The sequence below is a fragment of the Anticarsia gemmatalis genome, chromosome 5, assembly GCF_050436995.1.
Source record: "Anticarsia gemmatalis isolate Benzon Research Colony breed Stoneville strain chromosome 5, ilAntGemm2 primary, whole genome shotgun sequence".
NCBI lineage: Eukaryota > Metazoa > Arthropoda > Insecta > Lepidoptera > Erebidae > Anticarsia > Anticarsia gemmatalis.
The window spans coordinates 4,360,439-4,388,414 of NC_134749.1; the positions used below are offsets into that span (position 1 = coordinate 4,360,439).

Below are 27,976 nucleotides of genomic sequence, written 5' to 3' on the forward strand. Positions count from 1 at the left end.
AAACACTGCAACCCTGAAAAACGGAATGTCAAGTTCGACATTTGTCAAACAAGCGAACTCTTGTGGATATGAATTTGATTGAAATTCTGTTTTTGCTTTAAAACGGCTAGTGCACGATAATTACTGGTTTCATATTGGTTTTATTGTAAGCTCTGAAAATGCCTTCAAAACAGAGGAAGATTGCGATGATGGGTTACCGTTCTGTGGGTAATGTTATCGTTTCAGTCTTGTGCGTCTTATTTAGTGTTAGTGACGTTCTAATAATTAAAATTATATATTTTCAGGTAAATCATCTTTAATTATACAGTTTGTAGAAGGACAGTTCGTTGACTCGTATGATCCCACAATCGAAAACAGTAAGTGTTTTTAGGCAGTCATAATGGAAACATGTTTATGTCACGCTGTGAACGCGCTTTTTATGCCATACCCCACATGCTGTCCAAGTTTATTTTTTGATCGCAATTATTATTTTTATTATATTATTATCTTCTTGCAATCCCATCTTTAACCACAAGTGTCTAAAAGTAATGTAAGAAGAATTCATTATGAATTGAATTCTCTCAGTAACAAATTTGTTCTACAGAACCTAAACAATGTTCACCAATAATTTATTTTAAAGTAAATTCTCATTTACGGTATATTTCATATTGTAGGAATAAATATTAATAAACTAATCAATATATATTGATGATTTATTGATTAAAATAAATATTAGTTGCTAGCTACAATAAAACATTGTTTTTTTCCAAAGCATTCACAAAGTTTATACGCCTGAATTCAACTGAATATGAAGTGAAACTGGTTGACACTGCTGGCCAGGATGAGTACAGCATATTCCCGCTACAGTATAGCATGGACTTCCATGGCTATGTCTTGGTTTACTCCATAACATCCAGTAAAAGTTTTCAAATAGTACAAATAATTTATGACAAACTTCTGGACATGGTTGGTAAAATCCAGTGAGTATCACAAAAGAGTCTTTATGATATTTTGTTGAAACTATTTATTGATATTCCTTTTTTTGTTTTACAGTGTGCCTATAGTATTAGTTGGTAACAAAACAGATCTTCATCTAGAAAGAAAAATTAGTACAGAGGAAGGCAAAAGGCTTGCAGAGAGGTGGAGGGCTGCATTTGTTGAAACTAGTGCTAAACGCAATGAGGTGGGTGCTGAGAACATGATTTTTTTTTTAAATTGGCTATACTAAAAGGAATTTCCTTTCCATCCATTGATTGCTTGTTCTTTATAATCATCCTCTAAAATGTTCAACCTGTACCCCTATCACTTACATATAGCAAAATCTTATAATCAAGATACCCATTGAATGACTTTTGTTTCTTTGGTTAGGTCATAAATTTTATATCTAGATCTTCCTGCCTAAACGAAAACCTTGTTAGTGTGTATTTCCAGTGTAGTGTAAAGTATAATATTTTATTGTGAATATGTAAGAATATAAACTAACAGATTTTGTTATCAATTTCAGTCTGTGACCGACATGTTCCATGCTATACTGTCAGAGATTGAACGATCTGATGGACATATACAAGACAAGAATGGATGTGTGGTTTCTTAATGAAAGCTTATGTTCAATGAATGCTTTTTACTTAAGCTAAAGTGTAGTGTTTGTATGTGCACAGCAAGCTAAATGTTGCGACCATTGCAATGTTTGATCATTAAATCATGTTTATCTGTCTTTGGATGATCATTAAATATGAACTACTACTTACTTACTACAAGCTGTTTACCATAGACTTTATTCCATTTGGACTTGTAACTTACTTTAACAACATGTTCAATATTATGAGCCTTAGGGTAATTAATTACTCATTACTTGCAGATGGCCTCAGAGGCAATATTAGCCCATTTCCTTATTTTTATTTACAATACTAGGATTACAGTACAAAACCAGACTTTTCTTGTGAATACCATTATATTGTAACAATGTTATTATTTGTCCATTTAAATTATTGTAAACAACCAATAGTAGTCCGGGCACTAAAGTTATAATATAGTGGTATATAAAAGAAGATTTTTCAATACCTAAAACAAAAATAAATAATGATGTGAATAAAGAGATAGATATTGTCTAAACTAAGATAAGCAGTCTGTGTCACATACTGTTGATTTTATTGTAAAATGTAGAAAGTGGAAATTGTGATGTAGTGAAACTTGCTTTAGTGTAGACAATGTCTTAATATTTTATTTTTAATATAAGATGATAAAGATTTACAAGTACACATATATACTTAAGCATTTTAGTTTTGTATGTAATGTTTAATAACATAACATGTTGTTTAGAACATCTATAAATATTCTGCAAATATACTTAATTTGAATTAAGGAAGTTCAACATAGTCAAAAATTATATCCTTCAAGAATTTAACTGCTGGTTTCGCCAGCTATTGATACTTAGACTATATGATAAGTAGAGTCACCGCAGATATACATATATAAGTTACCTACCAAACAAAAATATATACTTAGTTGAAAAAGCAAATTAAGAAATGCTTATTTGCTTTTGTTCTGCCAGTCTTAAATATTTAAAGTCACAATGTCTATTTCAAAAATATGTTATAAGATTTATTGTCATCAAAATTGTTATTTGTATAAAAATGTATAAACAGTGTAAGTTGTCAATATGGTTGCCCTGTTGGTTTTAAAATAATGTAATATTCGGTAGTTCCTTTGTTCTGTGGAACATGACTTGATTGGACTAGATAAGAGGTAACGTAATACCTCTTATTCTGTGAGACATCTTATGTCATTGTAATACTATATTTTCATAAATTGTTTTGGAAGTAAAACTGTAATGATTATGGGAACTACCGGTAATATTATGTTGTACCGTTGTGTGAGATTGCATTTATTTAGTTAACTATCAATGTCTATTTAAGAGGCTTGTGTTGTAAACAATGGCTTATTCACGAAAATATGGTGTGTGGTCGAACTTTTTGGGGTCTGGTCGCTGCTATCTATAGTTATACCATTGGTGCAGTGGGTGCTTGTGGTGGCGTTTAGACTAAATCCAGCAAAATGTGAATCATGATTTCCTTTCGAATTGTGAGTGTAAAATTAGTTAATTGATATCATGATCTGGATTTGTAATATGTTAGCTAGGCTTGGCATAATGTTGCAGCTTATTTATAGACCTCTCTGTCTCTCAGAGTCTGTGTCTCTTTTCATCTTATTAGCACTTCACTCTTAGCTTTGAAAAGTAAAAGTAGTTGGTAAATATGGCCTAAGATTTCGGATTTAGTTCGCCAGGCGTGTTTTAAGCACACCAACATTCGATCATACTTAATGTACACAAATTAAAGTAAGGAGAAAGATCCCTGCCTATAAAAAAATACTGTTAAAATAGATTAAATTGGTGTGTTGTGAATTACTATGTGGGTTAAATTATCAACTCTATTCCCCTTTCCTGTCTATAACTGCCAAGTTAAATTCAAAAAACTTTTGCTACACTAGCGCTAATTCGGAGATTCTTCGAACTGTTATTTACTACTTATTAGCTGGACACTTATTCAACAGATTTGCTGTATGAGATTAAATATCCTTACCCCACCATCCACAGCGCTGACATTGATCGAAAGAACATGTGCTTACATGAGCTTGTGTAAAAATGCGACTGTAGACTCTCATGACCGCTTGTCAGATAAATAACGTTTTCGGATTAACCGTCGTTTTATGGAATAAAAGAAGTTGAAATATTTAACTAAGACTACTTTGTGTATGATAACTAGATCGACGTGATCCCAGTATGAGTATAATTTTCACCTCACCATCCAGACATAAAATATTTTGATTGAAATCATGTATTATCGGCATTTTGTTTTTTTTTATCGTCACGCTTATGATATACAGTATGTAAACAAAACTATGTCTGATCCGTAACTGTGTTATTCGGTAAAGATATAAGTACGATTATATTTCTTCAATTATTTTAAGCTAATGAATAATATTATGTTATTTTGCCGATGTTATAGGGATATGAATAAGCTCCTTTCGTATTAGACAGAATTTTGTTTACGAACTGTATATTCAGTTGCTATTAACCAACACATTATACATAAACTTTTTTTCTTTCCATTGTTTCAATCAACGAATTATGAACACTTATTGACACTTTTAGTTATAAGTAAGTAGGTAAAATATACTTACATGCATACGTAAATGTGAGTAACTGGGGCAAAATGTATCATATGTATAACATTATGTTGTGTAAAGTTTTGTATATTGTTTGTTATTTATACTGCTTGGGTTAGGACATTATTATTACTCTGCATAATTGTATGTATTATGAGTTGTGATGATGTTAGTTATAGGTCTGACGCAGTAACACTTGCTGTGTAATGGGTGAACTATTTTACTTCGCATATATTTTAGTTATTATGTTTTAGTAGTTTGTTGGTTATTTTAAATATTCTAATGGTATATAAATATTATAAACTTATGTACAGATCTATCTACTGTAGCACAAAGTCTATAGAATATACCGTGTTTTTGGTAACATGTTCATGTCAAAGCAAATCAAGGCATTTTTATCTGATATTCCAAATGTAATCATTTAGTCCTAAATTGTTTTATTGTGCATCTGTATTGATCCATTCTCGTCGTTTCTACTAGTTCTTCTACTCTTACTACCTACTAAATAAGCTTGTTCACTATACCTAATACAACATTTTATAAAACTTAAATATAGATGCACATAAGACCTCAATTTCTTTTATTTCGTCATCTACAAATTATTAAATACAATTCAAATATTGTTATGTAATTATTGTATAGTTTATTTTAGCCAAATGGATTATATTTACGTTAAATGAACAAAGCTACCTATATTCTTCGTCTCGGCCGAAGCTTCTGCACTCATTTTATTACCATGTCACTTTCCGTTACACCCTCGTTAATATTGGCAAGTAGGGTCGTAGCAACCAAAATACTTGGAGATCAAGAAGATATCGTGGCAGCACTCAAATGGCCAAATATATTTATATAAAAAACTGTGAAAACAAAACAAAAAGACAAGAATGTAATGTGGTTTGTTTTCTAAGAGTTAACCTGTTCGTTAAATACTGTTAGCTTAATTTTAGTTTTAAAAGTGTATATTGAAGTATGTTAGCATTAACATTGTATAATAATCAATTTTGGGTTCTGTGGTCAAATCTAAAAGTAATATTTTGTCATTGTCTTGTTTAAAGAGTTTACTTTACATATTGTAAATAGAATGATGCTTAGAATTCCGAGTTCTCTATACTTTTAGGGCAATACAAATTCTAACTTTGATACGAGTTTTAACGAGTGAATCTGCTATATTGTTTATTTTATTAGATTAGATGGGAATGTAAATTTGTAAAGTATGTCTAAACTTCTAGACTTCATTAAAATAAAGTGTTTGATATGACGATGCCGCTCAGTAAGTATCCTTGTCATGTGAGTCAGTTATGTGTGAACACGAAATAAATATAGTTATTACCTGTGGCGAACCACGGTAGCCCGTGCTACTGACAAGAAAATATATTTCTAGAAAACCGTAGACATGCGTGCACGTAGATAGTATAAGATATAGTAAAATGAAAAATTTACTGTACATGGATGCCTTGTTTTTTGTACCGTTTATAATTGATAAAATAAATACTGATGTATTTAGTGTATTAGACCATGAATGTGCTCTCAGTTATTAGCCATGTGTATGGGGACAACAGGTACTTTGTATTTTATCATTGCCTTGATTCACGGATTTTATATGTTGTCATGCACACATTGCACAATCGCCGCTTATAGTGTTACCAAAAATTCATCATGTCAGTAATTATTTGTTTGGTTATAATTTCTCTGATTGTTTGTATTTTACCAACTTAATAATATTCATTGCATGGCGTAGCTATGTAGTGGTTATACAAGTAGTATAAAAAAGCTTAGCAGTTTTAGCTACCATTTCAAAAATGTGCAAAAATCTGTGGCACAGTGTTGTAGGTACCCTCTTATTTGTAAATAACTTACAATTTAAAAATAAATAAAATACTGCCACCACGTCGATATTTATTTTATTTTTAACTACTAAAACGACACGACTTGTGTGATGTCAAGCGTAGCCAACCGAGAGCGTTACAATGACTCCGAGGCACCAACCTCCTAGTTCCGGGCAATCACTGTGAAAATCTTTATAGAAAAGCCCAGATATAACTTTTTGCCCTGATCTGCAGATGCGCATTTGAAAATTCAGCCATCTTATTTAAGTTCTCTAAATGGAAAGGTCTTAGGTCAAAGGGTGTCTCTGGAACCAAGGTTGTTTCGGACTGACTTAAGTCTTGCCGTGCCACGCGGGCCTTAGAGATTATTAAAGTCGGGTATTCAATACCGAGCCGCAAGTATTACTTCATGGAACAGCAACGAGGCCTCAGCACGGATGTGGGTCGGTCGTTGATCACTCATTGCAGGTTCGCTACCACATAGGTACTCTAAGTTTATTTGGTAACAGTACATTATTTTAACGATTACAACTAGCAAATTCTACTCATTGCGCATGTGGTCAAAGCCTATTAGGAAAATTCTCTATAAAACTAAAAAAAAAACCATAAAGTTAGGTCAATTATCCGGCATAAAAGTACCTATTATTATTTTAACACAACTGATTAGATTTTTACCGAATAACTAACTATCTAGAATAAAGAGATCATCACCATGAAGTTATAAACGTAGGCAGTTTTTGAACGATTGGCTTGGGCAAGTGTCAAGTTGACAGTAAATTGTCAACAAATTATTGTGAAAATGGCGACTACCGGAGTAGGTTTTCGATGGTTAGATATACTAGAAAAGGAATTTGATAAAGCATGTGTCGAATTAGATACCTCTCTAAGTAAGTATAGCCTTCTTATATTGTTGTCATGGTCGATGTCGTCGTTAATACGCCTTCTAGTGTTAATTTCGTATGCTGCAATTGAAGTGCTACTTGCCTACAGATTTTTGTTAAAAAAAATCTGTAATTTGCGATAATTCATCACCTATTCTAATGAAAAAAGATTTTCGTAATCTATCAAGTATTCATCACTAGCGACAATGTGTCATGCATCTGTTACAGCGTGGCTATGTAACTACATTTTGGACGCTGACAAAAGTCATTGTCTTGAATCTTTACCACATAAAATTCGTCTTTTATTGTGTAGATACAACATCTGAGTATAAATATAACTTCAACCCAAAAAAGCCAAGTTACATGGCACCTCCTTCCAATGTTTTTTGTCAAGTCTACAGCTTATCATATTCTGTAGAAAAACAACTCTGTACTGTGAGGTTTATCATTTAATATTGTAAAAATCACACGATATATTCCTAATCTAATGTAGATTTAATTAGCAAAGACTTTGTGTTTCACACCAATATAGTTAAAATGTACTTGGTAATTATTTTGTTCTCATGATCGTTCTTAATTTGTTTTTATATAATTCATTAAAATGTAATGACAAATGTTTCACAGCAGACCTGGAGACAGAAGAACCAGAGGTTGTGTTTGGCGCCCGACAGAAGATTGCCACCCTCAGCTCATGCTTCGCACAACTCACGCACAAAGCACTTGCTATTTTTCAAAATAGTGCAAAAATTGAGGTATGTTGTTTGAGTATACTACACTAATAGTAATGTAAGAATAAATCATCAGGAAGTTTTTACTATTACATACCTAATGATTGACAATAAAAAAAACAGGGCTATATTATCATGATTCTCATTCTTGCCTTCAAATCATATGAAGACTGACATTGATTGTCAACTAAGAATTTTTACTATTACTTAAGGTATACTTGAAGAAGTAGTAATACCAGTATTAATAAAAGTTAATTGCTATAAGCATTAAGCTGGTCAAATGGTTCTCTAAAATATGATATTCATCTGCATAATGTATTGTAGGTTAATTGAGTTTTCTTTGTTTGCCCGGTTAGAATCCAGTTGGATTATTGTAACTAAAAGAATGTATGTACGTGGGAATTATGCACTATTACTACAGGGTGCATACATTCATTTATTGCAGGCAGGCTATATACAACTATGATTGTTGGGCATTCTATATTTTCAAATTACAACTTTATTAAATATTATGTTATTATGTTACTAGTAATGTCACTTGTAATGAACAAGGAAACAGCAAAATATACGAATATGAATTGAACTTTGTTCCATTTTCTTAACTTAGAAGTTAATGACTGACTATTTAATCTTTATCTTTATATCAAACTGTGACTAAAAGTGCACTAATTCTACCTGACACCACCTTAATCATCTGTAATAGATGTATTCAGGCCAATTAATGAATTTATGTACCATAAGAAATTCAGTGACATTAATGTGCCTTCTCTGTAAATTGTTACCTTATAACTTGTAGTCAATCAAAAACCCAGCATGAACAACAACATCATTCTACCAATATTGCTTTATTATTACATGAGAAAAATATTAAACACTAGCTGACCCGCGCAACTTCGCTTGCTGGACGCAAGCGAAGTTGCGATAAGAGAGAATAAGTGAAAATTTTCCCCGTTTTTGTAACATAAATACTGGTACTCGGCTCCTTTTGGTCGTAGCGTGATGATGTATAGCCTATGTCCTTTCTCGTGTATCAAAATATCTCCATACCAAATTTCATGCAAATTGGTTCAGTAGTTTAGGCGTGATTGAGTAGCACACAGACAGACAGACAGACAGAGTTACTTTCGCATTTATAATATTAGTATGGATACTTGGTAGTTTTAGGGTACAATTAAAACAGCAGTGATTATTGAAAATGATTTATGTTACAAGCTTATATTATTAGGTGAGAGATGGGCTCTTTATGTGAGGGCCGCGGTCGTAGGGGTGTTTATGCAGATGTCTCCGATGTGGGGGGCGAACGGTCGTGGTCTTCTGTCTCTTTCTCGCGCCACCGCTCAGGATCACTTTGTCGTCGCCCATAATGTCGCCTCCGCCGTCGTCGTCGAAGTATCCAGAGTCGTCCTCCTCCAAATCATAGTATTCCTTAGAATCACCCTCGGAATCGCGACTGTAAACATTTGTGCGAATTAGTTTGCTTCTAGACCTTTTACTGGTAGAAGGATTATAATTAGTTATTTATAGTGAACTGAATTAACACATTTTTTTTAAGAAAACAAGATTAGTCTTACTATCATAAATGACGATTTGAGCTTCACAGGTAACACTTACCCCAAAGATAATTTCTGTAAGAGTCTGTCAGCCTCGGCTGTAACGTCCGAGTAGGGTACCGGTTCTTCGGGCTCAGTTTTCAGTTGCGCCTCCAAACGTAGCAAAGCAGCGTCGGCTCGATCAGTCAACGAAACGAACTTCTCAGTCAATTGTCTTAGTTCATTTTCTTTTAAGATTGTATGTGACGTATTCCGGAAGGCATTTTCCAGTCGTCGACAAGTGGAATCAGACTGAAATGAATAATAAATAAATACGGTGAATTTGAAACTGTTTTCGCTCGTTGAAGGTGGAATAAGTAACTGGAAATATGTGTACCTGTGTGTTCAGAATTTTGTTAACTTTGATGTCATGCATGTTAATGTTATCTTGAATCTTGTGCAGCTCGTGGAATGTCGACGATTTCCTGTACATTCAGAGACACGATATTTTATATATCAGTAATAATAACATATGCTATTGTAGTCTGTTGTACTAGTCATGTTGTCAAATGAACTTACATTTTGATGAGGGATTCAATTAGTCTGTCCAGTACATCTGCGACAGGCTTGGGATCATCCTGTTGCACCTGCTGACACGATTCGACGAATTGTCTCTGTGCGTCCAATAGTTCCTGCATCTGCAAACATTCGGTAACTTGCTCAGTACAATTTATAGATAAAAACCGGCTTTTTCCTTGAAGTCGTTTTTGTCCGGAGCATTTATTAAAAATTCATCGATATGAATGATTCTCAGGGTCAGAATTTAGCCTTGACAAATCGACAAGGTTAAAGAGGGCATCGATAAGATACTTTTATTGAAAATAGATGCATTATGACTAAAGACATCACGTCTGTTATACCCGAAGGTTTAAGCAGAGGTGTATCGAATAAACCCACGTTTCGCAGATATTTAAAAACAATAATTGCAGCGACAGTGTAAATATTTTTAAACCAACATTTTTTTTTGTAGTACAGTTCAAGACTAATTTAGTCTCAGAGAGGTATAAGCTGATTAAATATATTTTATGTAGTAACTCTTATACTATAGTATTTGGTTTTGTGGAATAAGAGGACTGGCGGGCGAATAGTGGTTAGAGAAAGAGAATGATGTATACGTATAGGGGAGAATTATGGCCAAAAATTTAGCAGTATAGCTTTACAAAAGAGAATTAAGAGAGAACTTGAAAATTAATTTGATAAAGATACCTTTACTTCAAGTTTTTTAGTGTTATCGTTCATATGTTTGGTAAACAATGCTTCAACTTCGCCGAGGTTGATCCTAGAGTCTCGTTGTCGCCTGGCTAGGGCTCTCAGTCCGTCCGCAAGCTCTCTCCTCGTCACATTGACGAGGGACAGTCCGTCTCTCATTAGAGCTTCCAGCACTAGGCTCCTGTGCCATGTGTCCGCATATGCAGCATTTGCCTGGTAACACAACAAATATGTACATGATACAGCAAAAGCTAAAGTTTTGTGATACAAAAACAAAGTATTGGAGTACGGTGAAGTCCCCCTTAGATCTGATTTACTCATATCTTCGTGGTCCGAAGGTCGTCTTGTCGTTGTTTGTTTTTCTAGTAACTAATAATAAAGCTAAAACGTCATTGTTTTATTGCTCCTGATGGCAAGTCGTAAAAGTTTATTGCAGATCAGAGTCCTTTACTAACGTTGCAACCTTACATCGTAAATGTTTCTATTGCGTTCGATATTTATTATACTTAGCGTTAGCCTTACTATGTACTACGCAAACAATTCGTCCTGTAGTTACTTATAGGTTTATTATAATTACTACTTAGTACTTAAAGTAACTACAGCGTCCCCGAATGTCTATTGAGATTTTTGTTGGACTTTATAGTAAAATACTATATACACAGAGACAGTCATCTAAAATACCTTTTACGGACTGTCTTTGTCAAAAGTTGTCGACCACAGTGATCATATACCTGTGAGTGCAGCTGGCTACGAACGTCTCACGTTCCGTGTAAAGTAGGTTGACAATTAGGGAGTACAACTCCAAACATTACAACCGAAAACTTTCTTTTTTGAAATAGCAATAAATCTTTAAACAAACGCATGTTATTGTGAAGGTTTTTATTGAAGCCTTCCGCAACAAAATAAGGTTTCAAGTTACATTGCTGGCACAACAAACGACTTCACAGTACATGTTATGTAATTGTGGTTACATTTACCTGGTATTCCCAGAAACAGCCATAAATAAGCTTCTGTTAAAGTCTCTTAATTATAATAAATCAACCGGAGATAGATTTGAACCCACGACCTCCCCAGAACCTTGAGTTATTGTCGTTTTAAGTGCAGCCGTGGGACAGGTTCAAGTGTTAAATAGTTATTATGCGTTACACGTTTTGTCTCGACGTAACGAAAAGTTAAAATCTTCTGTGAAAGTTGTTAACATGGACTAGATTAAATGTAATGTTACACCCAATTTGGTTTGGTCTATACATGTATAGTAGTAAAACTTTTGCCAGTTAGTTAAGATGAATGTAGTTTGTTGATTGATGTAGGAGATACAACAATTTTCTAGGTCATACAGAAATTACTTGTAACCCCAAAATAAGATTTTTTGTGTATAGTTTTCGTAAAGGGTACCTGTTAGTGTATGTATACGTGAGTGTATATTCCTGCGAACAACGAATCTAGATATTTATTATTAAAGTAATTACCTTTTCCAATAAAAGTTTATGCGTAATGATGTGATCGGTCAGGTTACGAGTTAGTTCCTCTATTTTAACTTGACTGCTTTCAAGTTTATCGCTGCTCTCTTTGATCGACGCCTGAAATGATGAAAATACATACATCATTTATATATTGCAGAGGTGGCTACCTAAATACTTGTTATTTGACTTGTTACACGAACCTGAACATTAGTCTGCAGCATGTGTAACCTGTGCTCGAGTCTTTCTGCTGCTAATTGGGCTCTTTCTAATTTTAAAGTCAATGCATTTTCCACGCGATCTGAAAGCAAATACGTAAATATTAGCGGTATCCTATTCAGTGAGCGTCGGACGTGCATTAGTTAATTTATTCATACCATTGCAGCCCTAAGCGGTTCCTTTAGCAGTTAATTGTACGTTGCTCTTGTTCGGTCAATTGCGAGCGATGTACTAGCAGATATTGCGAAAGTTGACCCATCGTCTGTATTGTAAAATAGGATATGACACAATAAGACTGCCGTGTGACTCAGCATGATTGCTTCCCGGATGGAAAATACATCTACATGTTCGTCGTCCTTTTATTATTACTACCATAAAATTATGTTTTTAATCAGCGAACTTCTTTGAATGTAACATATTTCACAAATAAGCGTATTTGTAGCGTTAGGAGTTCGTAACATCCCGTTCAATTTCAAACCAATTAAATGGATAATTTATTTACTGGCACTTAATATATTTTCTAGCGAAACGCGATTCTTCCTTCCACGGTAAAGTGAAAGGGTGGTTTATGGGCAGGTCAGTCTGCATCAATAGACTTACTGATCTTTTACTTTCATCAGAAAACTTCGTAATGAAGTGGAATAATAAAATCAACGTACCAAGTTTGTCTTGTATCATATCAAGTCTACGTGCCTGCTTCGCCTGATCGGCACTGATTGTGTCTAATAAGCGCAGTCGTTCTTCAATACTAGCTAAGACACTGTTGGGATCCTGAAATAAGAGTACAGCGGAGCTTAGTAAATAAACACACTATTAACAAGATTTGACGCTAAAGCACTGTCACATCGTATCGTTTTTGACTAGACACCGAGTTAACCTTAGTTTCGTAGTTGTTCGTGATAGACTAGTCAAAATTATATGAAAACAATACCAGTGCTAAGTGTTATAACTTCGTCAAAGAAAAAAGGTATCTGGTCTGGGAGACAACCCAAAACGTCACGAAAGTTGAAATTGATGTTGACTTTTCCATGAACAATTTTTTTACAGTAAGTAGATATTATCTATTTTGACAAAAATAATACTTGTTTCTTATTGAAAGAATCAATTTTAATTATTCAGGTATTTCAAACTTGTTGTTAAGAAACAAGTAGCAAAGTACAGATTAAGTACTTCCAGTTACTGATTTAGTTAGTGGCCTATTTATTTCAGTCTGTTATTTATTGACGGTGGTAATTTATCCACTCGGCCCACACGCCGAGAGGCGTACTTAAATTGTTTGAAAATATGCCTTTTATTTGTCTAGTTCGGGTGATACGTGTCGTGTAATATTGTGTTGAGTAAATGTTTGTGTATGCGACAAGAGGGTGGTATTTACCTTGAGGGTCTGTGTGTAAGCCCGCAGGCTGTGCTCGGCCGGCGTAGAGCGCGCCACGCAGAGGCACGCCAGCGCAGCCACTGCCGCTCTTAACATCGCCCCGTCTGTACAAACCATTATTAAATGAATAATAAGATAAATATATCGGATAATGAGATTGATTTAAAGTTAACACGATGTGAATTTTATAGTGTTGACATTATATTTACTAACTAAAATCCGTAAACAATGAAATCGCCGAAACAGCTTCAACTTTCGACGATCAATCGTTTGTGTAATTTTTAGGTTAATCCGGTCAGCTGTGGGTCACATGATTACATCAGCATATATTTCCCATATTTTAAATACTAACAATGGGATACTATTACTAGAATGTGCGGTTTTAAATGGATATCTTAAAAACTTTTATTAAATTTTGATTCATTATAATACATGCAATAATCTGAGCCATAAAAATGGTTAGGCCTATATCAATAAATGAGATGCTGTGTGGGCGGGCATCATTAAGTTTGTCTATCCAATTGTGAAAATGTAACGCAATAATGATTCCAACAGACCGTGTGACTAAGAGAACATGAAATAAGAATATTAACTACTATCAACACCTGCTTAGCGCGTCTCGTCATGATAACTATCGGTGTTGTCTTCGTGGAAGCTTTGTATGAAAATGTAAAGCTGTACATTAAACAAATACGGCAGAACGTCTGGCGTGGACGGGGTCATTGATATCAGTAAAGCGGTTCTTTATAAGCACACGACTTCGCTAAACCCATTCCTTAGGGTGCGTTTCCTTGCAATACGAGCTATACACAAACCGACAAAAAGTTGTCATTACGAAATATAGAGCCTTTTACATCTCAATAAATGGAAGTTTGTAAACGGCTCTATTACGGGTAATTACACTAACATTATAGCTGAGAAGTAATTGCATGTTTGCAGTATCAGTATATAGTAAATTACGATATTCAGATAAATCAAGTGCGCACTGTTTACACAAAAATATATTGCCGTTGTGAGTGTGAAGAAACAAGGTTTTAGGGAGAGAACTATGAGTCATCTTGTATAACCCCATTAGACTTATTTAGATGGATTGACTATTTTGTGCTGGTTATAATGTTAGTGATGGGCTACCGACGGTTACGGCATGACGTGCATTGTTTATGTGGCTGATCAACGACAGGTGTGCTGCTTCGTCCTGTTTATGTGCATCTATTTATTTGCATTCCGGTATAGTTCGTGGACCTCCGTTTGTCGGATTATCATTGTCTAGCACCGCCCACACTGCGCTGAGGTCAACCTTTCATCAGCCCTGCACTCGCGTGCGCCATGTGCTTGGGTTATCTTAATACGTTCTCTATTATAACGTCATATTTATTTTGTGAAGATGTTACTACCTCTACACGCACCAAGCACCACCAAATGTATGATCCTGGATTAAATATAATCCACTACGTTACACTTAGCATTAATTAATGAAAATAAATTTGACGTCAAATAGTGTTGGTCATCTTGTCGGCGCCCGGTCGTCACGTAGTCTCGTCTGTTTCGGTAACCTCATTCGTCTCGGAACGGGCTACTAAATGAGATTCGTATCGTTATTAATTGACGTTAGATCAGATGTCGTAGCATATTCAAATAACTACCATCCTGATTTTCTGGTGCATTGACTATTCATATAGACATGTTCAATGACAGCTAAATCATGATAGAGTGAATGACGATACACCAATATGTTTTAATGAAGCCTTATGAAAGGGTGTCCCGCATGATTAAAAATCGATAAAGAAAGCACACGCTCCCATAGTAAGCACAATACGCGTTGAGAATATCGCTTTAAGTCGAAGATATATTAGTGTTCGAGATCAATTGACGAAACCCCGTCATTATATTTTTGTTCCTGTTACATACCTGGAAGCAATCAAAATTCAGAAAGGGAAAAGGAATGCACGTATGAGGAGTGCATCGACCTCGCTGTATGTGAAATCATACGACATGGGAATGCAGAAAGAACGAACAAATCTATTGCAGTTAGGCACGTACTGCTGAAATGTTGATGGCAAAATAACGTTCTCGAGCTAGTCATTAGTTCTTGATATTTACTGAAACGTATTTTCTTAGTGGTAAAGCTTTATGCGGTGCGTTTTATATACGCGTATAAGTGAGGCAGACGGATGTGTTACAGCAATTTACCGCCGCAGCTAGTTGTCAAAGTTCAGTAGAACTGGAGCCGAGCCAACGCGGCTACAGCACGCACTTCCAGGTGCTACGCGCTTTATTGCTTTTATTGATGCGCATTACGTTTTAATGAACTTTCGTCGTTTTATAAAATTCGTGTTGGATGTTCCTTCCACTGTAAAATAACTATTTTACAATAAACGATGCTGGCTTAGTAAAGATACTTATGCATATTAGTTTTTACAAAGTCATTGACGCTTTCGTCCTATTGTAGACGCGTATCCTGGAGTTTATTTCGTTCACCACTGGCAACTCCTTTTGTCTACACGCGTAAGTCGCAGCGATGCGTTGTCTTGGAACAATTTATTTGTTAGATCGTGCGCGTCAGGCAAGACAACGGTGAAAATTAATCTGATTCTTTTCTTGCCGAGTCATGCAGCTTCCGTTCTTAAATTAAAACGTAGGGAAAGGAGGATGTCCTATTACTTTTTATTTCGAACGTCTGATACGTGCGCTGTTGTACGTCATATAATGAAATCGGGGACCACCCGAGATTGCTCTATTGTATTGTACTGCGGCTCTTATTGGGCCCTCTGATTTGAGACGGCAAGGTGGATGTTAGAGTTAAATTTTTACTTACTTATTTTTATTTCGTCAATCCAAGTGATTTTGTTTCAAAGTCGTTGTGGTTTATTGTTTTCTATAAATCTAAACTTGTCACAATGGAGTTAACGATCTCACTCTGTGATACATGAATGAGCAACGAATGAAATCAAAACTAGGTTATTAGTTCTGTAGGAGACCTATTACTCTATTTATAATATTGTTACGTCATATTTCTTGATATTTACACAGGCACGAATGGCCACATTCGAGTCATAAAGTCGGTGCCTTTTATCATGATCTATGGCAGATCAGACGATGCTCTACACTGACCCTTTAATATTATTTAAATTACACCTAAAAAAAAGTTAAGACGATTTCCTGGTTACATTCGAAATCGGAAATAAGCATGCCGATTATGAGGTTTGGTCAACTGGACACTGTCATAGAATACCTATAAATTATGTCTCGTGTCGGCTATAATGTATTGCATTTCTGAGATTATGAATATTTTATGTCGTACCAGCGGTTCTTAACTTCTTTGAAATGTGCTCTCACTGTGAGCTTTCCATAATTATTTTTTGGCATTGCTTTCATTTTCTTGTGACTTTTTGAAAACGTGTGGTGTTATTTTTTTGTGTAATTATTTTGGTGTATTTGATCATTTGTCTAGTTAAACTAACTGTGCTTACTGGTTGCTACCGCGCCGCGAACACAATGTTGGGCGCGGTGTCAACTCGGCAAAGTTTACCTGTCTGCGACTACGCGGCCTTCGTGGAATGTCGTCGGGTAGCTCATTATAAATTTGCCTTTATGTTGCAATTTCGTATGACTCACCCATTTAAAATAAATAACCTCCGTCCTCAATTCATCTTGAGATAAAAAATTAAAAAGCCCTAATGAGAACGGTCCCTGTTAAAAATGTTCCTTCGTCATTCACGTTTTAACAACATAATGACCACTTCGAAATTTAAATGGTGCTTGTTCCAACTACGTAGGTTCAATTTAATAACTAGATTCTTAAACGATAATCCCGAGCAAAAGGCTCTGGTAATTAAAGTAAATAGTCACGATTATATTATTATCATATCAATATATTGTACTACATAGGTAGTTAGGTCACATTTATCTGAAATCAATCACAGATATTTATGGACCCCGCTAACGAGTTTGTCATTGCTCAGGTATTTGAGTTAGCCCCAAGCACTGTTTGTTTTCGCGTAACAACGACTGCGAACTGTGTTAACACACTTACTTACAGATAGCTAGGAATGCTCCTAGAAAACGTTATCAGCTTTAGGTCGTTTCACTGTCCTCATTTCGCGGCCGATAGTTGAATCATCTATGAGAGTAAAGAGACGGTGCGGTGTGTCATCGTGTTGCCGTTTAGGTTTCATGACAAATAAACCAAGTGGACCATTATGTTTCGAAATTTTTAGGAAACTTATTTGTGGTTTCAAGCTAGGTGAGAAGTGAAGAAAGTTGGAAAGTTGGGGATGTAGGTGTTTTGTTTGACATACGCGAAAGGCTAGGTCCTTAAAGCATTAACTCGAAGTGCGCTAGTGTCATCTGCTTCTGTTCGTAAGTGGGTTACTGACGGCGCAGACTGCGCGGCGACCACTCGCGCAAACCGGCTGCCAATTAATCAGTGGCACACTCCACCTTACTGAACAAACCCATTCGGAATTTTTGTCGCAATTATCTTTAATTTAATGTTCATTTCTTATCTTTGTTTTTTTAGATAGAGTCGTAGAAGTGCCGGCGCCGCCGTTAGATAATTTCATAATTATTTAAATTCTATCTGACGGTAAATTGAAAAGCGATGTTGTTGCGTGACTGCTACCGTTTACTTATTTTTATGTGGTTGTAAACGATATTATCAATGATGTCGAAATTGGTTTGTTCGAAAATCATAATGAAGACCATCTCTAGAATTGTAATGTATTCCGAAAGCTTCCATCTATCTCGTGAGTTCTACTTTAGGGCAATTACTTTTAATATAATTTATTGCGGTGCATTGTGGAACACATTGTAAAAATTTATCCTATCTATTTCTTTTACAAATTCGTTGTGAACATTCATGACGAATGATTGCTAGAGCGAATTATTCTGATATCCGCCAAACTAAGTTCATAATTTTGAAGACGTCATTGTGCTTGCTTATTAAAAATAGCATAATAGAGTAAATAATCACTCAGTTACGCATTACTCTTTCTTTGTCAAATGTTTGTTGTCCTTAGTTTTATCTTTTAATTCAAATAAAAGTAGAATAACTTGTACTAATGCAAACATATTTTTATCGTGTTATCAAGTGTTTGAATGGCGCTGAATGTCCCGGGAGAACCGCTTACGAATGTATTGTGCAATGTCGGGACTGCATATTTAAGCCGCTGCGGCTGGGCGCAACCGTAGCTACGTCGCGGGCCGCGTGGTGTCGTGCGCGTGCGACGCCGCTCCCTGTACAGATTCTGATCAGATGTATCTCCACAAGACAATAGCCATTGCTTAATAGCGCCGTGACTTAAACCGGGGCCATCGATGTCTTATCTTGTCCAATCTAGTTGAACAGGTCTTCATAATCGATAAGATTTCAATTCACTTTGCTTTATTACCTCACTAAAGTACGACTAGACACATTTATTGTCTACTAACCATTCAATAACGAAGTATTAGTAATTGTTGTAATGTAATTGAGATATATCAGAATATCAGATTAATAACGATATTATTGAAATGAATACGATCAACATTCTTAATCGCATTAAATCTTATGGTTTTCCCCGTTTTGAAATAGATGTGATATCACCGTTGGTTTTGTTGCTATGAATTGTTTAGAAAGGTTGAATCATAGTGTTGTTATATACGAAGTATTAAGGCGTCGTGTAGGGGGTCAACACTCAGCCAGGTTCAATGTCTTTATGCGGTAATGCTTTGTGGTGAGCACATCTTAACAATGCCCCATAAACCTTTGAAAAAGGAAAGATAATGTGCTCTACATTTAAGTGCTTTATTCCATCATGATTGACATAATGTGTAGTGTCATTGGAATTTTCTGGGCTCGTATTCCTACTGTTAATATTTCGTTTGTTAATAATTACATATTTATTATTTATGCATGTTTTGTGTTGAAAGGCAAAAAATTAGGATTTTGCTACTCCTCACCTTCTTTAATGAAATAATCATCTGCTCGTGACATTTTAATGAAACCCCGTAATGGATAGTGTTTGAAATTGTATCTGTTCATGTCAAATCTTTTGTGTCTCACTAAAAGAAATTAAATGGAACTTATCAAGTTATTTTTTGTTCTTGTTTTGATGACATTACGATAAAAAAACAAAAACGGTAGAGGCAAATAAACGGTATCATTGCCGTTAATAACAATATTTATCGATTTGCACAGAAAAACTTATTTCGTGTTATTGATTAAAAGCGTTATAAATATTACACATAACCGGCCGACCGCGCTTGTCAACGCCGCACGTTTGCAAACCGGCTTTGTTGCGATACAATCTTAATTACTACATTAGCATGGTGATGATTCGCTTTGAATACACACCGAGTGGAGTTATCTCGCGACGACATTTTGCGCTCCACATGCAAATAAACCAGCACCGAGAGCCACAGGCGGCGGACCTCCCTCAGTCTATCGGTGCTATCGGCTCGATCGTTATTGATGCTCAACACTTTTCTCACCGAGTGCACACCGACACCTCTACCGTACACACGTAACATCCACGTAAAACTTGTGGGTGCTATATTACACGTACCTTCTTCGGTGTAGTCGTAACAAAGCTATTTTACTAAAATCTCGTTTGATATCTCAATTATAGCAACATGTTTTACTATCAATCTTATGCAATATACATGCACTCACGTAATGTAATATTATGTATCGAATAAATTGCGTTAGCATTTTATTGATGGGTGTATTGATATCTTTTATGGATATTTATGCTGTTGTTGAAAAAGAAACACTTAGTTCTCGATTTTCTTACTTGTTTCAAAAGCAGAGTTACGAAATGTAAATGGTGGTACTTTCTCTCTCGTCTCGCAACTGATACACGCGGGAAGTGCGGATGGAGGTTAACAAAACAAAGTCTCGTCTACACAACACATAGCCTGCAAAACTGTATAACATATCATAATTTATCTACCATAAATGCATAATATTTCAAGTTTCTCGTTGCGTCGTTGAATAAAATGTGTTACCAAACAGGTTGGTTTTGCAACTTTGATCTGTGGATTATATTATTGATTTTATGGGTCGTATTTAAACGCTAAATAAATAAACTATCTCTCAATCATATTTTATAGGACCATCTAAATGTTTTTATGTGAGGCAAACGTTTCAAGTTGTGAGAGTTCGTTTTTTTATGTTATTTATTATTATACATAATATGTGACACTTGACGGGGGACGTGCCGGGAGCTGTTATTTGCTTAGAACAAATACAAGGTGCTCGAGGTAGACGGGAGCAAGCCGACTGTTGGCGTGTTTACTTACGTTGATATGCATACCTTCCGATTTAATTGTAAACCTTAGGAACACAGGCGCCTGCTGTGTCCATTATTATCAATAGTTGTTATCTTGTATTATCCAATCGCTTAAGGTAGTTTAGATGTGTAATCACTGTTATTGTGGATAGACATTTAATAGTAATTGACTACTTCACTTTAAGACCTATTCTTAGATTAATATGTTATTACAGGTAAAGCCACTATAGTCTTTAAAATATAGCTTGATTAGAATGACAGATGTCAAACTGTTTTGACTAGGGTTGTAGAAGTATGGATCAAAATCGATAGCGAAAAAATCGAATCTAAAATAATTATATTCGATTCAATTATTTTTGAATTAACTTTTTACGAATTGTTGTTGTGAATCTTATTGTTTAAGCAAATTCGTATAGGACGACCAGCCCTACTTTTAACACCGCACGGAGACCTCCCCTAGTTTAGTATTAATTAGGATCAATTAAATAAAACAATGAAATTAAAGTTAAATAAAATTAATTTATTCAGTTAATGGTGCAATTCTGATGATAGGGATGAAGATGATAGTAATATAGGATGCGCAGTTAATAGTGCGCATCCTAAATCAGTATCATCCTCATCGCTATCATCAGAATCGCTGGAACAATCTTGGAGATTAATTATTAATTCTTGGTCACGAATAGTATCAAAGTGTACTTCGCGATTAACGATTAATCAGATGATTTACTCTTATTTATTGTGTCTCCTTACTAAAATTTTTGCAACATGACGTAGCCTTGTAGAGAGGTTGAAAATTATTAGGTTTATTTTTAAGACTAAAGAAAATAGTACTGATTTTTAGTTTAAAGGCTGATTGTATTGAATTATTCTGATTTCTAATTGAGGATCTGTATTTAAAAAATAGTTATAATGCTAGACAAGACAGATTTTTCGTGTTTCAATTTGTAATACTCGTTAGACGTCACTACAAAGTTGTGTGCTCTGTTTTGCTTAGAACTGTCATTTTAATCAAGCTATATTTTAAAGAGTATAGTAATACTATTTGTACATAGTATCTTTATGATACAAATATAATGATGAAAGTTATTTTTAAGTTATTCGCGATCCAGTGCAAATATATTAGTATGCAAAAGGTACAGTGAAAGTTAACCTAAATAATTTCAACGTTATTAATAAAGGTCATCCATATTGTTATTTACAAGCGAAAGCCAATTGAGTGCATATCTCCGGGCTCGGCCAAGTATTGAATGAATATTATTTACGAACATTAATTATATTCTTGTATGTACTGACTTTATTGAATTTGTTTAACTTAATATCAATTTCCTCCGGTTAAACGTTTTGCCAAATTAGGTATGTGGAAAGTCGCCGAAGACTACGGCCATGGGTACCCGTTATAGTATTATTTATTGCTAGCCAGGGGCTACGGCAACGCCAAGGAGCTATATCGTTGGTTACTGAACTGCTCCGGGGAACATTCTGGAATTTGTATACGTATTGTTTTTATCCGAATATTTACATATATTAAGCTGTAAAATATTTGAGAACAATGACAGTTTATTATGATAAAAATAGTCTTGATTAAAGACTGCGATCACTCGACGATCCCAGCATTTGCAATATAAGGAAATAGCCTCAGACCAATGAATCACTTGTTCAAGGCGAGCCCTTAAAATAATATCCACAAAAAATGATTCGTTTAAGCGTGAAGAACATCGAAACCTTCGAGGTGTAAGATCTTCAATTAATATGTAATCTCAATTTGTGTCCAAACTGAGTATAAACACATTAGAATGTAGTAGCTGCGATTATACGAATGAGTAGTTCTAAATAAGTAAGCAGTGATTATGCAGTTGGAAATAGTTAACAGATGAGCGAGCTTACATTCGCTATAGGAAGGGCTTACCTAACCGACGCTCAAGGCGAGCCCTTGATGATCTCTTAATTGCCTCTGCGTGGTCACTGGTATGAGTTCGACATTTAATAACAACGAATCAATATGAATTACAGCTGCCATAAAGATAAACACGAAACACCCGCTCTCGATATTCGATAAATTTTAATTATAGTGACATTTAAAAAATCGTATTTAGACCTTAATGCAATGAAAAAAGTTCTCATTGTAAAGTTGAGATCACAGGATAATGTTTTAATGAGTTCGCTTCTGTCTTAACAAGAAAGGTAACATACATAAGCTAAACGTGAAATTCATGAGTAAAGCTTTGAGGTTAATATATTTAACAGTTAATGTAATTTTACCGGTGTACATACCCACATTAACCGCGGCTTTTTGTTTATTATGTGGTTAATTTATTTACCGATAAATACGTTAATCGCTGTGGTTAACTTTCCTTGATACTGTGCAAATATGTATGTAAAATATCACTACGAATATTTTTTGTGGTCTTTGCGGTTTTCCTTTTGAGGTTTCCTTGACCTGTATGAAATCATCATTCGGTTAATGAATGTTTACTCTTATAATGCCCTTCACTCGATCGTTCTTCCCACGTCGTTATGCAATAATGCTTGAAGCTTCCAAGAGTTTCAGGAGCAAGTGGCGACGTCTACTAATAATAATTAACGTAGTTTATGACTGCTCAATGATTAGGATATCCTATACTCGGTAGTTAACTGATGTCTAGCGATTAATGCCTTGATTTATGCTATCGTATAATATGCTGGGGGTTCGTTCACATCGCCGCCCTGGTACTCTAATATATTATCGGTTCTGGACCCGAGAGGTCCTTTAAATGTTAATGTCACATAACAAGTTATTTAATCGATTTACGTGATTATTACTCACTGCATGAAAGTGTGAAATTAGCTTTAATAGCAATGGGGTATCGTTTAAAGTTTTTGTGAACGAAACCCTCAAATCACACTGACTTCTACTTAGATATTCTTTGATCATAATTTGAATTTCTAATGTGGGTTACTTAGTTCATTTTTGACGAAATTTGTTGTTATTTCGTATTGTTTTTCATTTGTCTTATTTTAATTCAACTGTTTTGTTTACGCATTTGAATAAGTAGTAAATTAGTACGTATATGTAAATATGCCATATTTTTTATGTTACACCATTTCTTAAATATTTTGACCTCATCAATATTAAAAATGTGTGTTTAAGTAGCAGTTTATGTTATTTGCGATCTAGATAAAATACCAAAATGAATGTCTACATTTAAATTGAATAGGCTTGAATGTAAATACTCGCTAAGACCCTTTGAATGCTGAAAGACGAAATTCCAATAATTGGCGAAAGCCCTAGAATTCATTATTTTTAATAGATACTCGAAATTTATTACCTTTTAAATTCCTACCTTTTAAATACTTTTACTTATATAAATAATACCTTTTAAATCGCAGCGTCATTGTGATATTCTATACATGCTCTACATAATTTTATAATAAACCTTGTATTTTTTTGATTTTAATCATTAAAACCTGTTACTGTCAATGATATCCTTCCCAACTGGTTAGAGCTTTTAGATAGCACTGTCTGTAGCAATAATATGGATGGTATTAAAATAAATTATGCATTATACGGCAATATTTTACACATTTATCAATATGTCAAAACAAATCGACATACTAATAATGAGATAAGTACTAAATATTAGTTAAAGTTTAGCAAGAAGGGTATTGGCGATACAAGTTATCACATCGTTTCATAAGTTCACCAAACGTCTGTGTGGAAACATAACGCATGTTATCGATAATAATATAGGCACTAAGGACTGGTTCCGGAACCGCTACTCGCTGTTATGTCGTTTGTGATGCGATCACATTTTGTTCATTTGCTAAGTTCGTCGTGAAAACTTACGGTACGCACATTTCAAGTTCATAATTTTGTAAAGGCCTCACATCATTGCATTTTAATGTACTTAATCGGATATTTTAATTCATATCTTTACTCCATATTCCATTCCTTATTATTCTTTTAATTATTCGTGAAAGTGTACTTATTAATGTGTCATTTATGAAAATAAATGTACGAATAAACGATATAAATAAAGATACATAAGTGAAAAGATATAGGTACACAAATTTAACTTGCAGCTAAATATGATTTTAAAATATATTTGCACCGCGGATATTGCGTGCTCAATCAAAACATGCGATAATGTGATAAGAAGATAAAACGTTACTCTACCGACCTAGGGTTGATCCAGGACACGCAGCAGGCAGAGCCTTACCTTAAGGCCCTTTCGTAGTCACTAGTGTCACTGTAAAATCACTTATAGTCATGTCACTAAGTATTTTATATTGCGATTTATGTGGTCACACGTGTGATTAGCCCGATTTGTCGTGGAGGCGTGGAACAGGTGCGCTTGCCGCAGCATCCGCAGCGGCTCTGGCGGACGGCACCCGCGCCGACCACGCCTCATGCGTACGCGCACCTCCCCGCCCGCCCGGGCCGCCCGGCCACTGAAGCCTTCCCCAATGCATTTTCAGTTAGTGTTTTCTTGTTATTTCTCCATGATTTTATACACATTCTTTGGCCATTAAGTTTACACACATATTTTTATCATGGGCAAAATGTACATCTTAAAAAACATTTGATGTCCTTGATTTTCATTGAACGATTTCATGACCTTTTATTTAGTACCTAACAAAACTAAACAAAGTATGTAAATTATAATATTATTTGCATTTCATTTTTAAATCCAAACAAAACTTCGCGCAGTGCTTTCTCAGAAATACGATGTATTGATTAGCTATTTCGAGTAGTACATACGATATGCTGAATCTGATCGGCGAAAAGCGTGAGAAAGACCGCTGCAATCGCCCATAAATTGTACATTAGAGTCGGCTAGATGAAACCTTTGATTGGTAGTTAATTAGTGGGAAAAGACATTCCTTATGTATCAGACTGGAGTGAAAACGTTAACCGATGTCTCATGATGTTATGCATACTTATATGTTAGAACACTTGTGTATGTTGCGTCACGTGGTAAACTTGAGGAGTTGTTCATCGATCATCATAATCAATATTGGTTCTATTGCTATGCTTAGTTACATAAAATTACTTTCCCCTCTTCGCTTGTTGAATCGATTATTGATTGTCATCCGCTTGCTACTTCAGGTGCAGTTTAAGGTTCTTATACAAAATTATATTTGCCGCCTAGCTTGTTTGTCACTGGAATTATACTTAATTTTAAGTAAAAATAACAATTTTATAAAAGTATATTACTATGATAATATGGTAAGCGCAATAAATACCATATTTGTTATTCATAACTAAAACCTGTTTGTGCAATGAATTATTAATTTGAGTAATTATGTCTATAAAGGGAACAACAATTATTATAAGATTACATATTGAAACGCATCATATGAAAATAAGGTTTGAGTAGACTTCACGATATAAATAATAATTACCCATAAAATGAGTCAACAATTTTATATATTTTAATAATTATTCGTAATCCCTAAATGGCCTAACCTTTAGGCATCTACAAAATATCCTTTTTGAGGAATTATAAACCATCGGCCATAACAGAAAGACTGATCAGGGTGCAATTAAAAATTAAATACTACTATAATTATACTTTAAATAAATTTATTAAAACCCCTGGCCTTACCCATTAAATTAAAACTGTTTGTTCTTTATAGAATAATTACATACGGCTGTTACGATTGTTAAATAAAAGAGTGGTCTTTTGTAATTTATGGTCAGTTTTTGTGTGGGGTGAAGTAAATGTATTATGCGATAGCAAGTTTACGCACACATATGCAAATCGAGCCTCTACATCAGAATACACGGCGTGGAGCGTCAGACGCGCATACAAACAAATTATTCATACGCAATGGCCCTAAAGTACAGTGTCCTGTTTAAATGCTTTAAGTGCTATGAATACACGTTCATCAATCGCCCGTTGTACACTACAGTCTAGCCCATTATTTTTAATGACATGCATTTGGAAAAGATATTAAGTTTATATTTTTACTCTAGCAGGACCAATTTGCTTTATGCTTATATTATACTGTTTTCTCTCAAAGAGCCTTACATTTTTGTCCTTCAAACAACTTTATTCAATTAATTCTGCTATTTGTTTAGAAGCTTAGATCATTCTGGCCCTGAGATAGCGGTATATGCTAACAAAATTCAATATGGAAATTAGCATACTCATGAATACCAATAGCCACGTAAAGCATCCTCGTAGGAAGCGGTCTTTTATGAAGAATTTGTGCCTTTCGTACTTACTAATATCTAGATTCTAGATATTTTCCTGAGTATCTTCAAGGCCACTTCATAGTTACATAACTTTTAAGGTCATTCTATTCTTAGCTTTGCTCGCTATGCATTAAGGGACAGGAGTTATACTTAGGTATAAATTTATGTCCAAAAATAAAAAAAAAACTAAGATTTAAAGATCGAAGATTGTATCTTGATAGTCGAAAACGCGGATTATTAAATTATACGTAAAATATCTGTTAATTGAATCAAACTCTACAAATAAGTCACTTAATTACTAATTATTACAATTCGTTTTGAAACTAATGAGCAGAGTTAAATTCATAAAGCGCCCAGCAATAATGTAACGCCCTGGCACGTTTCGTTGGCATCTTAACTAAACTATCAAAACTTCATAGACATAATATTTGCGTCACCGTTCATTTACCTGGAACTCTACTTGATGGCACTTATCGCGCCAGAAATCGCAACGTTTGTTTGCTTTTATGAAAAGCTGATAAGTAGTTTGCCATTCTTATATCATTTACACTAGACTTTAAATAACGCCTCGGTGGCGACATGTAATTGCAAATACCTACATTGAAAATAACTTGTCATGAGCGCTTGTGTTACCATATAAAGTAATTATTTATGGTATTAGGTGAGATATATGCGACATAAACTAGCTAGTTTTTTTATCAAATGATAATGAGCGGCGCCGGAACATAAGCATCGGACAGCGCGATTGTGGTCGAACAGTAATTAAGTATTAATAATTTTCGATTACCGCGAAGCGTGTCCATCCAGTGCTGACCACAGACGCCTCGTGACAGGTTATGTGGGTTTTGAGTCGTCTGCTCTCGGCAGGCAGGGGGGGACGCAGCGCGGGTGGCCAACTGTCCTTTACAGACGTAGACATAATATCTTTATTCATTACTTATGATGCTTTTGAAATCGTGCGGGCACTTAGCAAGCTATTTAAAACGTTAATAACCTTCTTGCGGAATTTATTTCCTTTATAAAGAAAATAGTAAAACGTAGGCTTCACGTCCACAAACAAGCTTCTAATGATGGTATCGCCAAGTACTAGAACA

At 34.9% G+C, this 27,976-nt stretch overlaps 3 protein-coding genes across 8 annotated transcripts in view; 2 read left to right on the forward strand and 1 right to left on the reverse strand.

The window, feature by feature from the left end:
- The first annotated feature begins 27 nt into the window (after positions 1-27).
- Rheb (Ras homolog enriched in brain) lies at positions 28-6,037 on the forward strand. The gene is made up of 5 exons (XM_076114208.1): positions 28-207; positions 285-356; positions 752-959; positions 1,033-1,162; positions 1,484-6,037. The coding sequence occupies exons 1-5, from the start codon at positions 159-161 to the stop codon at positions 1,571-1,573; spliced, it is 549 nt and encodes a 182-aa protein (XP_075970323.1). The 5' UTR covers positions 28-158; the 3' UTR covers positions 1,574-6,037.
- Positions 6,038-6,732: 695 nt separating this feature from the next.
- LOC142972856 (Golgi-associated PDZ and coiled-coil motif-containing protein-like) overlaps positions 6,733-27,976 on the forward strand; it is a 44,225-nt gene continuing 22,981 nt past the window's right edge. For 5 of the 6 annotated variants that reach the window (XM_076114211.1, XM_076114215.1, XM_076114213.1 and 2 more), the window contains exons 1-2: positions 6,733-6,859; positions 7,478-7,605. In XM_076114211.1, coding sequence (XP_075970326.1) covers positions 6,772-6,859; positions 7,478-7,605 — 216 coding nt within the window. In that variant the 5' untranslated portion in view covers positions 6,733-6,771. The remainder of the gene's footprint in view (positions 6,860-7,477; positions 7,606-27,976) is intronic. The other variant, XM_076114212.1, reaches the window with a different exon arrangement.
- On the reverse strand, positions 8,765-25,072 carry LOC142972855 (uncharacterized). Its single transcript, XM_076114209.1, has 10 exons — positions 24,862-25,072; positions 13,434-13,537; positions 12,718-12,829; positions 12,043-12,140; positions 11,849-11,959; positions 10,377-10,592; positions 9,690-9,808; positions 9,508-9,595; positions 9,193-9,422; positions 8,765-9,031 (listed from the first exon to the last, which is right to left on the reverse strand). Exons 2-10 carry the CDS (start codon positions 13,527-13,529, stop codon positions 8,803-8,805), a joined length of 1,299 nt encoding a protein of 432 aa, XP_075970324.1. The 5' UTR covers positions 13,530-13,537; positions 24,862-25,072; the 3' UTR covers positions 8,765-8,802.

Excerpts from the sequence above, each read along its gene's own strand:
- LOC142972855 (XM_076114209.1), bottom strand. The coding sequence starts at position 13,529 with ATGTTAAGAGCGGCAGTGGCTGCGCTGGCGTGCCTCTGCGTGGCGCGC. Across the intron at positions 9,596-9,689 it reads ATTGAATCCCTCATCAAAAT|GAAATCGTCGACATTCCACG; the intron begins GTAAGTTCATTT and ends CTGAATGTACAG. Across the intron at positions 9,423-9,507 it reads ACAAAATTCTGAACACACAG|TCTGATTCCACTTGTCGACG; the intron begins GTACACATATTT and ends TATTCATTTCAG.
- Rheb (XM_076114208.1), top strand. The coding sequence starts at position 159 with ATGCCTTCAAAACAGAGGAAGATTGCGATGATGGGTTACCGTTCTGTG. Across the intron at positions 208-284 it reads GATGGGTTACCGTTCTGTGG|GTAAATCATCTTTAATTATA; the intron begins GTAATGTTATCG and ends ATATATTTTCAG. Across the intron at positions 960-1,032 it reads GACATGGTTGGTAAAATCCA|TGTGCCTATAGTATTAGTTG; the intron begins GTGAGTATCACA and ends TTTGTTTTACAG.